Source organism: Numenius arquata, chromosome 23 (assembly GCF_964106895.1).
Source record: "Numenius arquata chromosome 23, bNumArq3.hap1.1, whole genome shotgun sequence".
NCBI lineage: Eukaryota > Metazoa > Chordata > Aves > Charadriiformes > Scolopacidae > Numenius > Numenius arquata.
The window spans coordinates 4,494,257-4,506,427 of record NC_133598.1 but is presented as its reverse complement, the minus strand read 5'-3'; the positions used below and the strand labels follow the sequence as shown (position 1 = coordinate 4,506,427).

General features: G+C 42.6%; 1 protein-coding gene across 1 annotated transcript in view; it reads right to left on the bottom strand.

Annotated features, from left to right (window-relative positions):
* MAP3K3 (mitogen-activated protein kinase kinase kinase 3) overlaps nucleotides 1–12,171 on the bottom strand; it is a 39,063-nt gene that overhangs the window by 16,447 nt on the left and 10,445 nt on the right. Inside the window, 6 exon segments of the mRNA XM_074163071.1 lie at nucleotides 1,900–2,020; nucleotides 4,782–4,807; nucleotides 4,810–4,954; nucleotides 6,530–6,643; nucleotides 7,435–7,534; nucleotides 11,523–11,563. Coding sequence (XP_074019172.1) covers nucleotides 1,900–2,020; nucleotides 4,782–4,807; nucleotides 4,810–4,954; nucleotides 6,530–6,643; nucleotides 7,435–7,534; nucleotides 11,523–11,563 — 547 coding nt within the window.

Sequence of the window (12,171 nt, the reverse complement as noted above, 5' to 3'; positions counted from 1 at the left end):
ACTGATGCTTTCTTGATTGATGAATGACAGGCTGACCAGAAAGCGTCACAAGCTGGGATAAGAGGAAAAAATCTGTACAACTGGGATACCAAAGGGGCCCCTTATTACTATACAGTTTACCCACGACAGACACTCGGTACAGTCTGTTAGCTTTGGCATCATTATTTGGATACCTTAGAATGCCAATAAAGGAGAAAGATTTTTTTTTTTTTTTTTTAAATAAAATATTTTTGGCATTGAATTTGTCTGTGAAAAAAGAAACGTGATGTTCAGACTTGCACAGATACCGCTGCCTTCTTCACAGGACTGAGGAATGTTGCTCTTTTTATGCATATTAACTTCAAACTAGAAAGGATGGGAAAACCCTTTTTGTCCCAGTTTCAGTCACGTCCTTCACAAGCTTTCAGCACTTCTCTATTTGTTTGTTTGCTGCTTCATGAAAGCAAACTGCATAGAAGCGGATTGGCAGCCTCTAGACAGGATATAGTAAGGTTTGCTGGCAAGTCTGGTGTTGAGAACTACTGGTCCCATTCTCACATCCTTCCCTGCTGAGCTTCCTCTCCCAATTACTTTTTGGTCAGAACAGTGAGGATCTGACTCCGATTTAGGACCCCCCCAGTATGGAGACTGTTGTAGTTTAATTGGATTTATTATGTCACACTAAGATTGCATTGCAAATACTGGTTTAAAAATCCCATAACGCTTATGCCTCAAGTTTACACAGTTAATGAAACCAAAGCACTCCTCTTCCACAGAGGGAGCTGGTTTAGAACTTGGAAACACACCACCTCTGACATTCCCAGCTCCTAGTTCTGCCCTCGTGATTTGCAGCACCTGCCATCTGAAACATTAAGTCTGACAAGCCCTAAAATAGTTGTTGTAACAAACACAGCCATCCTCTGCTGCCGTTTCCAGCAAAATTTAGCCTTTCTCACTTCTAAAGTGAAAGTAATTTCCGTAGAACATCATCTTAGGCTCTAGCCCTCATACTGCAGATCCCTACTATTGCTCACCTTCTGCCTGCTCTTTCACTGCTCGCTCAGTTTCACACCAACGAGTCGGATTCTAAACCACAGACTTTTTTTTTTTTTTTGCCTTTTTGGACCCAAAAGTCTTTGAAGCAGTTTCAGATGTTTTGGTTTTTCATATAAAAAGTGAACAGCTTTGAACATCCTTCAACCACAGATATGAACACGACTGCATAGTTACACAGGGGGTTATAACACAGAAATTGGGACAAGTCAGACAAATCTATCAGAGATAGAAATCATAAAAACTACAGGAGTCTTACACGGACCTGTCCACTAAACGTGAGTTCACTAAGCTAACAGAAACACAAAGGAACTGAGATAAAGGTACATATTACTCTGACTTTTCTCATTATCTTTTGTGCAGCTGTGCCAATCACCTACGATATTAGCCTTGGTAATTAGGAGTGAAAGGTGAGGGACCTCGGAACATAGGGCACTGCTTAGACATGCAGTGGCAATTCCTGTGCTGCTACTAAAATGCTTGATTACAGGAGTGAGGACAGATTCCAAAGCCCAACATAAAAAGAAAAAAAAAAAAACAGCCCCAAACAAATCTAGGTTTCATGAACTGGAATTGCCAATCTAAATAAAAAGCTTAATGGACTCACGTAAGCTTTCCAAATCTCTAACCTCAATGAATCTGGCTTTAGGACATCCCCTTTAGCAGCTCCTCAGCTGTTCAACAACTCAGTAAGGAACTTTGAAACATTCTACTGTAAACATATTAAGAGCTTTTGAAAATGAACTGCCTTGTCCTCGAATAACCTTTTAATTTCTCATGGCTTTCATAAAGCTGTACCATAAACGCTAGTGCCCAAAAGATACATTTCACAAAGCAAAGACAAGCAGAAGTGGCAGAAATACTCACTGACAGACAGATGCCTACTTCTGGGTTCTGGCTGCTGGTAGGGTACGTTCACATCCCCCACAGATTGGGAAGTTTTAATCCTGACTTGTTTGGGCAGTCCAGAATGGGGTGAAGAACTGGTCTGTTGGGTAAAATGAAAAAAAAAATAAAATAAAATGAGACTGAGGAGCTCAAGCAGTTTGGCCGTAGTTTCAAAAATATCATTATGTTTAGTAGCAAGACAAACAGTAGTAGCTGAGAAACTGTTCTAGAGCCTGAAATCTTATTAACTTCACAGAACATAAACAATTAAAGGCAGCAAGAGAGCAAGCTTCAAAGTTACTGCGTAAAACAGGAGTTGAACAACTAGAGCCCGCTGCCCTCCAGCCTCAATGGAATGCAGGATTCCCAAGTCTCAATGTTAATCTTCCATTAGCAGCTGCCCATGAAACCAACAGGAAGGGGTTCATACCAGGGACCAGACCATGGAAGAACCTATGATTTCTATCAGCCTCCTTGGCCAGCAGAGGTAAATTACAAATCTTCCATTCTTTCAGAAGCAGTCAGACAGCAGCCTGACTCCTCACAATTTTTAAAATAGTAAACTGACAATTCAGACAGTTTAAGTGGAAATAAATTCCAGAGAGCACAAAGAATTTGGAGATGTCAAGATGAATGCTGCTTGTGGTGCTCTTATTCACCCTTCCCTGAACGTACATAGACATAATCTAAAAAGATCATTTTTCCACAGTGTCATCTTCTCATTCAAATCAGGAAGAGGAATGAAAGGAGACACAAAGGACTTCTCCATTTGTTGAGAACGATAGAAGCGGTAACTCCAGCTGGCTTTGTAGGCAGAGGAACTGCAGGACTGTTTTGCGATTTAGGGCAATAGGATGCTGCCTGAGAGAATTGTGCCCCCCAGGTGCCCCCCCGGAAATATGTAGCTTCAGGCAGCCAACACCTCTGTGCTCTCTCCATGGATGATACAGGGAATGTGGGCTCTTAACAGGCCACCAACTATCTGAGGATGATGGTGCATTAAGGTCTGAACACACAAATACTGTGAACTGCCAACCTTCCCCAAGCAAATGAGACCCTACGCATGTCAAAGCAGGGGCTCAATACACATGGACACTTCCAATTTCAATCTTCTTCAAAGCACCTACTTTTACAAGAGGAAGTAATATTCTCTTCCTCTTGTATGTTACAGAATTTAACTAATGTTAACTTACTTTATTGAGATGAGCAGAACCAAAGATACCCCAAGGAAATTAATTCTGACTTCTGAACATTATAGGAATATGACTGGCAAATAAAGCGTGAGGCCACAAAATCAAAAAAGTGAAGTATCACAGAATCGCACAGAATCACAGAATCTTCTTGGTTGGAAGGGACCTTTGAGATCATTGAGTCCAACCACAAAAAAAAAATAAATAAAAAAAGCCAACACCCAAACCAAAACAAAAAAACCCCAAACAGACAGAAACCAACAATCTCGGGCACTAGAGCATGCCCTGAAGTGCCATGTCTACACGTTTCTTAAATACCTCCAGGGATGGCGACTCCACCACCTCCCTGGGCAGGCTGTTCCAGCACCTGACCACTCTCGCAGGAAAGTCATTCTTCCTAATATCTAATCTAAACTTCCCCTGCCCCAACTTCAGACCGTTTCCTCTGGTCCTGTCATTACTCCCTTGGGAGAAGAGGCCAACATCCACCTCTCTACACCCTCCTTTCAGGGAGTTGTAGAGGGCAATGAGGTCCCCCCTCAGCCTCCTCTGCTCCAAACTAAACATGCCCAGTTCCCTCAGCCTCTCCTCCTATGACTTGTTCTCCAGACCCCTCACCAGCTTGGTGGCTCTCCTCTGGACACGCTCCAGCAGCTCCATGTCCTTCCTGTAGTGAGGGGCCCAGAACTGAACACAGCACTCAAGCTGAGGCCTCACCAGTGCCCAGTACAGAGGCACCATCACTGCCCTACTCCTGCTGGCCACGCTGTTCCTGATACAGGCCAGGATGCTGTTGGCCTTCTTGGCCACCTGGGCACACTGCTGGCTCATGTTAAGCTGGCTGTCCACCAACACCCCCAGGTCCTTTTCTGCCGGGCAGCTTTCCAGCCACCCTTCCCCGAGCCTGTAGCGTTGCCTGGGGTTGTTGTGACCAAAATGCAGGACCCGGCACTTGGCCTTATTAAACCTCATCCCATTGGCCTTGGCCCATCAATCCAACCTGTCCAGGTCCCTCTGTAGAGCCTGCCAACCCTCAAGCAGATCAACACTCCCACCTAGTTTGGTGTCATCTGCAAACTTACTGAGGGTGCACTCAACCCCCTTATCCAGATCATCAATAAAGATATTAAACAAGACTGGCCCTGAAACTGAGCCCTGAGGGACACCACTGGTGACCGGCCGCCAACTGGGTTTCACCCCATTAATTACAACTCTCTAGGCATGGCCATCCAGCCAGTTTTTTACCCAGTGAAGAGTACAAAGAGTACAGTATCGAATAGTTGCTCTTTTAATACGCATTTACCCTTGCACAGAGTAAGGAGGGAGCCTGATTTAAATTACATAAACTCTCCCATGAATAGATTCATGGGAGCTGAATAAAGGCTGCAGAGGTCCCACCGTTTACGTTGACAGTCTGGCTTTAGAACTCTAGGTGTTCAACTTCACCAGTTCTTCCCATTAGTTTCTAAACAGAAAGAAAGGACTGACAACACAAGTGAGTTGCTTGATAAAAGAAAGCACAAATGAGCCACAGAAAGAGGCACAAGAAAATTAATATAATTAACATAAATGCTATTCACAAACATAGGCTCTCTGTGCTAGTCATACAGCTACTGCTGTAAAGTTAATTTGTTTTATATATATATATTTGTGCCAAAGTCACGGCATTACCTTTCCATCCCCAGAAAAAGAAAAGAGCACAACCAAAACAAAATCTGCATCCTGTACTTCAGGAAAAATAATGCTTCCCGCTCCCTCAGTGGGATGAGATCATGCAGCCAAGAAACCTCCTTCAGCCTTGTGGGCTTTTGCTTTATCACATGGAGGGCTCTCCTGTCAGGCAACTCAGAGCCGAAGAGGAAGTCGGAGGAGAGGGGGGAAACAGTGGCATTTACTGAAGACTTCGCTGTTTGTTTCTGCTTTGAGCAAAAGAGGAAAAAACAGCTAATAAAAGGACAACACCACAGTACTGGCTACCGGCTGGTGTAGGATGAGATTTACTAGGTGGCTTATGTAAAGTAAAGTTTAGATGGTATCATCTAACATCTGATTTGCCGCCTGAAGACACTGAAATTAATAGAGGGCTGTAAAATAGGTTTGTTTTACTGTGTTCTACCAAAAGTTGAGGCCACCTTTTACAGCTTCCTGACAACGCAGAACAAAGTCTGACTACGCTAGGTCAGACCAAAGGCCTTCTTGCCAAGTATTGTCTTCAGAGCAGCCAGGAACGAACGCTTAGGGAAAGGGCACAGGACAAGGAACAGCATCATCCCCTCCTACACCTTTCCAGCTTTTGGCATCCAGTCATTTGGGAAAGGGCAGTTAACACTCCTGAAGGTCTTTGTATTTCTATTAACATGGAGCATCAAATTCAACAATAGCGAGAAGTACATGTAAGTTGTCCTGACAGTTCCAAGAACTACAGGTGTGATTGTTTCAAGAGTTTGAGCTCAGAGTCTGCAGAACTTGAGCAGGGAACATTCAAGATCAACAAGCTACCACCAGTAGGGCTTTCAAGACAAAGCAGGTTTTTGTGTCACACTCTTGAAGAGAATTCAGTAATTTGCGAATAAAATATCTAAGCTATCAAGGTCTTCGGCTTGAAAAACTTTATGACCTTAATTCTGAAAAAAAAGACATTGATGGAGTGAACAAAGTTCTCCACTCACAGATCAGGAATAAGGGAAACTCCTGACTTTTTTTGCCCTCTTCAGCTTGCAGCTCAATTCACTGCCCAAAACAGGCAGCTTTGGGAACTTGACTTTAAGACTTATCTCAAGTTATGATCTTTTCTGCTGAAAACTGCATTGACACTGCCACAGCCACCCGTGCTATAGGAGAGTGAACCAAGACACAATCAAATTCATCTTAGGTGTAAATACACCATTATTTAGCTAAAAGCAACTTAGATTCTTACTAAGAGTAAGGCTGGATTCAGTGCAATAGGCTACAGAATTGAAAAATCATTGGGAGATGTCCTCAGGCTTCTCACCCAGGAAAAAAGTGCTAATTGCTTGTCTTCAAGGACAACCTGTGCTTTCTTCAGGCAAGATAATTACAGGCACTTTCAACACTGCTATTAATCAAAGGTAAAAAAAAAGTTCTCTACGAACCAAACTCATTAAGTGTTTTCTGAATACAGTCATTGGGTACCTGATATAAAATGGCCTTCATATTACAGCTTTAAAAGCTGCAATGTTTTAGTCCTTGAACAGCTGCTGAAGCCAGGAAAAAAAAAAAAAAGAAAAAAAAAAGATATCTATAACTAAGCCAAAGCAAAGAGGATAAACATATGCATTTGTGTCTGCGAAGAGTGATTTTACTAATCCCTGTTACTCTCAGATAAGGCAACGATCACATTTCAGAGACTTAAGGGTAAAAACCATCATTTTCCTGCAGGGACAGAAGTTGTTACCTACATGGTTTCTGTCCTGAGACAGCAATAATATTCTAAGGCTTTTCACATTAGAGCTTCGGTCTAAGAGATCTACTGCTTTATCCAGGTCATCTTGATTTTTCAAAGGAATAGAGAGCTGCAAAATAAAGAAGAAGAAAAAAAAAATCATTAGGAAAGACAGAAAAAAATAAGTCTAATTCCACGATAGGTATTGAAACAAACATTAGGAAAAAACAATCAGAATAAAAGATAGGATTCTGATTATTCAATTATTCCACAGATTTTCACTACAATACTGTTTTACTGTCCTTTTTTACAAGGTTTTCCTCCCATGCCATCAGAGAAATGGCTGCCCTTATGCAAATTTCTCCCAAGACACCATCCACAAAACCATTAATTGCTACCTGAGCTTGCTGTTTGCAAAGAACAAGTCAGACATGGGCCCCTGACTCCCTGATGAGAACACTGGCGCAGAATACTTACGAATCCAGACTTAACGAGCAAGTGAAAATTGGGTTTCAGATAGTACGAAGTAGATTAAGACTTTGAAAGAGGGAATCAAAGAAGAATTTTAAATTTGGTAGTAAGACCCCATGGAATTATGCTCAGACACTCTCTATTCTACAGTCCAGTCGCATCTCGAACAGTCAACAGTCACAATACTTCAAATACTTTTTCTTACTTCCCCAGGACAGTCTCCCAAAACCCACCAGTACAAGGAAGCAAGATGCTGATGTTCATACAACACTGTGTGATGTTTTGTCACTATCAGCAGGTTTTCCCTGGAGCAGAGTGACTGAGCTATGGTTTGTATTAAAGGGAAGAACTGAAAATTAAACTTATGTGTAGAGAATTTGGGATGGGAAAAGGAGGTGTCACCCACAGAGAGCGTTACAGGTTCTGAGCACTGGTAATGAGGCTCCGTACCTCATTGTTCATGTAGTGGAGGTCCAGTGGCTGTCCAAAGGCTGTTTTCACTTTCTGTTGCACGTCTTCATAGCGCACGGGACGGACAAATGGGATAATTCTGGAACGAAAGAGAATCGCTGATTGAATTCAGAGACATACTTGACAACGCAATCGAATTAGATGCCTGAACCATTAAAAAAACATTTGAATGTTCTCCTTTCATCCTCAAGTAGGTAGCGAACCTTTCTAATTTGAACTGATATTAACTATTTTAGCAAGGAATTCTTCATCTCTGGTCCATTTCCAAATGGTTTGTCAGAATGCAATGTTCAACTGAAGATTTCAAATACAATTCCTTTGTCCCTGGATAGAAAAGTATCCTTTACTGAATAAATTTCTTTCACATTACAGGATACAAATCTCCTATGCACTTTGGCGTAAAGAATACTGCCTCAGGCACAAAACACAAACAAATACATTCAGTGAGAGTTGAATTAAAAGCTGCAGAAGGCCCAAAGAACAAAAAATGATTTGGTTTAAGTTCTCCAGTAGCCAAGCTCGCAACTCACTCCCTAAAAATTTCCAAAACGTGTTCCAGTTGAAAAGTTTCAACAAGCATTCCCACAGCAAAGTTACTCCTGACTCCTGTGGGAAGGCACCAGAGGGACACAAAGGAATCTGAAAACCCTCTTTCCCAAAGGTGGCCAGTGGCCTTAGCTCCACGTTAGCCCTCTGCGTGCCCAGCTCAAACATCCCCAAACATCCGAACCCCAGACTCGCTACAGGCTCTGCCGTTATCCCTCAAATCCTATGCAACACAGCAGGGGCTTCTTCTCAAGAGTTGAAGGCAAATCTGACTGGAACTGGGCAACTGTTTGTCAATCTCAGCTTGCTTTATTTTTAAAAAATTGCTTTTTTTAAAAATTACAGACATCTAATAGATATGGCACAGCTGACTTGCAATAATTCAGAATATTCATAGAAGACAGATATCTGAGCATAATATTCATGTCTCATACTCTCACGCTTCCTCCCTCGTGTATTATTCATATGTAATGCATCTCTGGGCACCTTCATGGACTGACACACAAAATATACACAAATGTAAATTATTCTGATCCCTTTCCTGAGCCCAGACCTTCTAACACACCGACCTCCCACTTCCAGCCCTGAGCTATCTCCTCACCAGCTGAATGGCAGGAGTTTTAGACTCTCAGACATAAATGGCCTCAAGAAATCAAAAATAGCAACCAGCACAGCCGTCCCAGGGCCACCCTGCGGAATCCCGGGGCACACACATGCTCTTCAGAAAATGACAACATACTTTTCTTTGTTGGGTTTTTATTACCGTTTTGCCTACCTTCGAATAGAAACTCTAATGCTTTAGGCAAAGTAGTAATATGAAGTTCCAGCAACGCATCTAAAACTGTTTATTTTGCTGGAATGTTCTTTTGTAGGAAGATGCCAAGTACTCAGAAAGTCACTACCTCGACAGCCGTGGAAAAGGACGATTTTCACCCTCTTCAGAAGAATCAGCGAGTCAAATATCCTGGGTCAAGAACTGGAGGACTCGAGTGTGAACTATACTTTCCAACCTGCTGTTCTAGCAAACCAAGGACATCTCCTGCTCAGAAACCCGCTTTTCATCTCTCTCTGCAGCACAAGGCCCAGATGGTCGGTTCTTCCTGCCTTGGGGCCCCTGCAACCAGACTTCTCGCCATCTGCTTCCACGGGCAATGAGACCACACTGCATTTCCATGACTGACAACTCACTGCTTGGGGCCACAGCCTTTGGCAAGCTCCGGGACTCCTTGGATATCTGCATACTCAACCCCTGCAACTCGGAACAACTCCGCTTTGCCAGAGCTGAAACGCTACCAGAAAAATCTTGATTATCAGCAGCACTTAACAGTTTTCCTGTCAGACAGAACTAGGAAGACCTGAATGGACCACAGAAACTTCTTCTTGCTCACTGGGACGACTCTCTGAGCTCACTGAAACCCTGAATCACCTCTGGGGAAGCTCACACGACTTCGTGCTGAATCCGTGCTTTGGATTGGATGGTTAGTGCCCAAAACGTCCATCCAGCTGCTCTGCCAGCACTCAGCATCCTTGCACGATACGCAGCTTTTCTTTTAAATAGCTCTAGAGTTAGTTGGCTTTCTTAGCCCCTTCCCAGGAAGGGTTCATCTTGCTCCCAGACCTACAACATTCAGCTATTTAGAAATAATTGTCCCTGTTAAAAAGCAGCCCACAATAACATTTTCTACATATTACTAAGAAACCCATCCATGAAATTATAGTACTCTGGCACCGTACAAATGTAATTTAGCTCTCAGTTGAGCCGAAGTCCCTTATAAAGGCTTCCATTCTACACTCAATGCATTAAAAAGCAGAGCTGTTCTCAGGTGCCACAAATTCTATTAGTTTAAAAAACTCTGCGCGCTCTTCTAACACAAAATCATGGACTGCAGGGTTTAAGGAGCCCATTCCTGCCTGACCACCTTAAATATTTGTGGTTAGATCTGGCAGCTCCTCTGAAACCAAGCACACACACTTACATTCTCGGTGCAAGCCTGCTGTCTGTAACTGCATACCACTTTGGGAATGGGGAATTCAGGCGAGCGTAACTGCATAATTAGACTAACACACAATCAACCTTTTCATTTTAATGCTCCTGCAGAAAAAAAAAAACAAAAAACCAACCTTTCTTCTCCCCTGAGCTCTGTGCCATCTTGAATGCCCTCGAGCAGAAGACAGGCAAGATGATAGGGCTGCGGTGACAAGATTCTGCTTCTGAGTTACCTTGTCCTAACACGGTATCACAAGCAGTTGTGACATGTCACACAGTGGGGTCGTTGTAGCGCACACAATGCCTGTGACACAGCAGAGCGCTGAGAAGACCTGGCTGATAAAGGCGGCAGCAGATCCCAGCTACAATTACTTTTCTATTTTTCTCCTCAAGGCCCAAAAGTCAGGTTTTTTTCGTGACAGAATTCACCACGTAGTACTTAGGGGAATGAAACAGTTCGATTTTTGAGGAAGACTTTACAAATTATTCTCTGCTTTCTCAACAAAGAATGCCTCTGCTTTTCTGTTTTAACAAAAAGCCCTTAATATGGCAGAGGAGGATACTTGAGGAGGAGCTTAAGCAGCTCAGCCTGTAACCTTTGCTAGTAACAGGCTGTTGGGATCACTACATAGTACAGCAAAGCAAGTTGTATCAACACTAAATTTGCATTTTATCATGAAACCATGAACTACTTCATGTTGAAAGCACTGTCTGGGATGGGAGAAACCAAAGGATTCCCATAGGATGTCTGTGAGGAGCAGCAGATAAATTCATGCTTACAATTCAATTAATTCCTTCAGAAAAAGGAAACTGGAACCTGCCTCGAGATCCCTTTTTTCTCCCTCAGTGAGAGCTCAAGAACAGCCTTAAAGAGGCTGCAAACACGTTTGGAGCCTTTCTGTAGGTTCACAGAGCCCCTCCACAGCCGTAGCAGCATCGAGAGTTCCTCTCAGTGAGATGGCTTTTTGAGACCTGCTTTGAAATGCTTAGCTAATTTTATCCATTGGAAACCATACTGCAAACATCAAAACCGCTAATTGAGTTAATTCTGGTTTTTGTAAAAGAAAGCATCTCAAAACTAAGTATCAAAGGAAATAACAGGGAAACTTTTAGACCAATGACAAAAATCTTCCCTTGCTCTATCTGTTGCCCAGTCACAGCAGGACAGGGATAGTGACAGGTCATCAGGAAATGAGAAACTAGAAAAGAATGACACTAATTTGAACAGTTTCATTTGGTTTTAGTTAAATGAAACAAATAGTCTTATTTCAGATGTGTTCCTATCAGGTTGAATTTCTTTCAGGCTGAAGAGCTTGTTTAATATTGCTGCAATTCACTCACAAATAGATACTATCAAAACACATCGAAGAAAAGTGTTATATGATACACTGATTTTTAAAAATAACCAAGTTGTGTATAACCTGCTCCTTGTTGCCTTTACTGTGTGTTTTTCATTCAGCAACAAGGAACCTAAATTACTGATGACTAAATTATGCTACTAAGCAAAGAACCAAAGCAGTGAAGAGAGACTTACCGTCTTTCCCCGTTATGTTCAAACTTTATCCTTACATCATTCTGCACAAGAAAGAACAAAAGGTTAGTTCACGATGAAACTCTGGCACAGACAAAAACACACAAATGGATCATATAATGATTTTAAGGCCCAAACATGAAGCAGGTTGATTTGCGATGGCAGGAGGCATCAGCCCCTCAAAAGTCTAACCAGAACACAGGTGTGACAGCTTTCTCCGTGGAAGCTGATCCAGAACTGTGGACAGAAAGTGAACCCAGCTCCATGAGGAACAGAGAAATTGAAAGGAGAAAGAGAAGGAAAGGGGTAAAAACTAAATTGCAATTTTTATTAACTGCCACGTAAACAGAGGATACTGAAATATACAATCATAGAATTGTCAAGGTTGGAAGGGACCTTTAAGATCATCGAGTCCAACCATCAACCTAATTCTGATAACAAACATCATTAAACCATGTCTCTAAGCACTATGTCAGCCCCTCTTTTAAATACCTCCAGGGATGGGGCCTCAACCACTTCCCTGGGCAGCCCATTCCAAGGCCTTTCAGTGTCAAAATTTTTCCTAATACCCAATCTGAACCTCCCCTGGGGCAACTTGAGGCCATTTCCTCTTGTCCATCGCCTGTGACTTGGGAGAAGAGACCGACCCCCC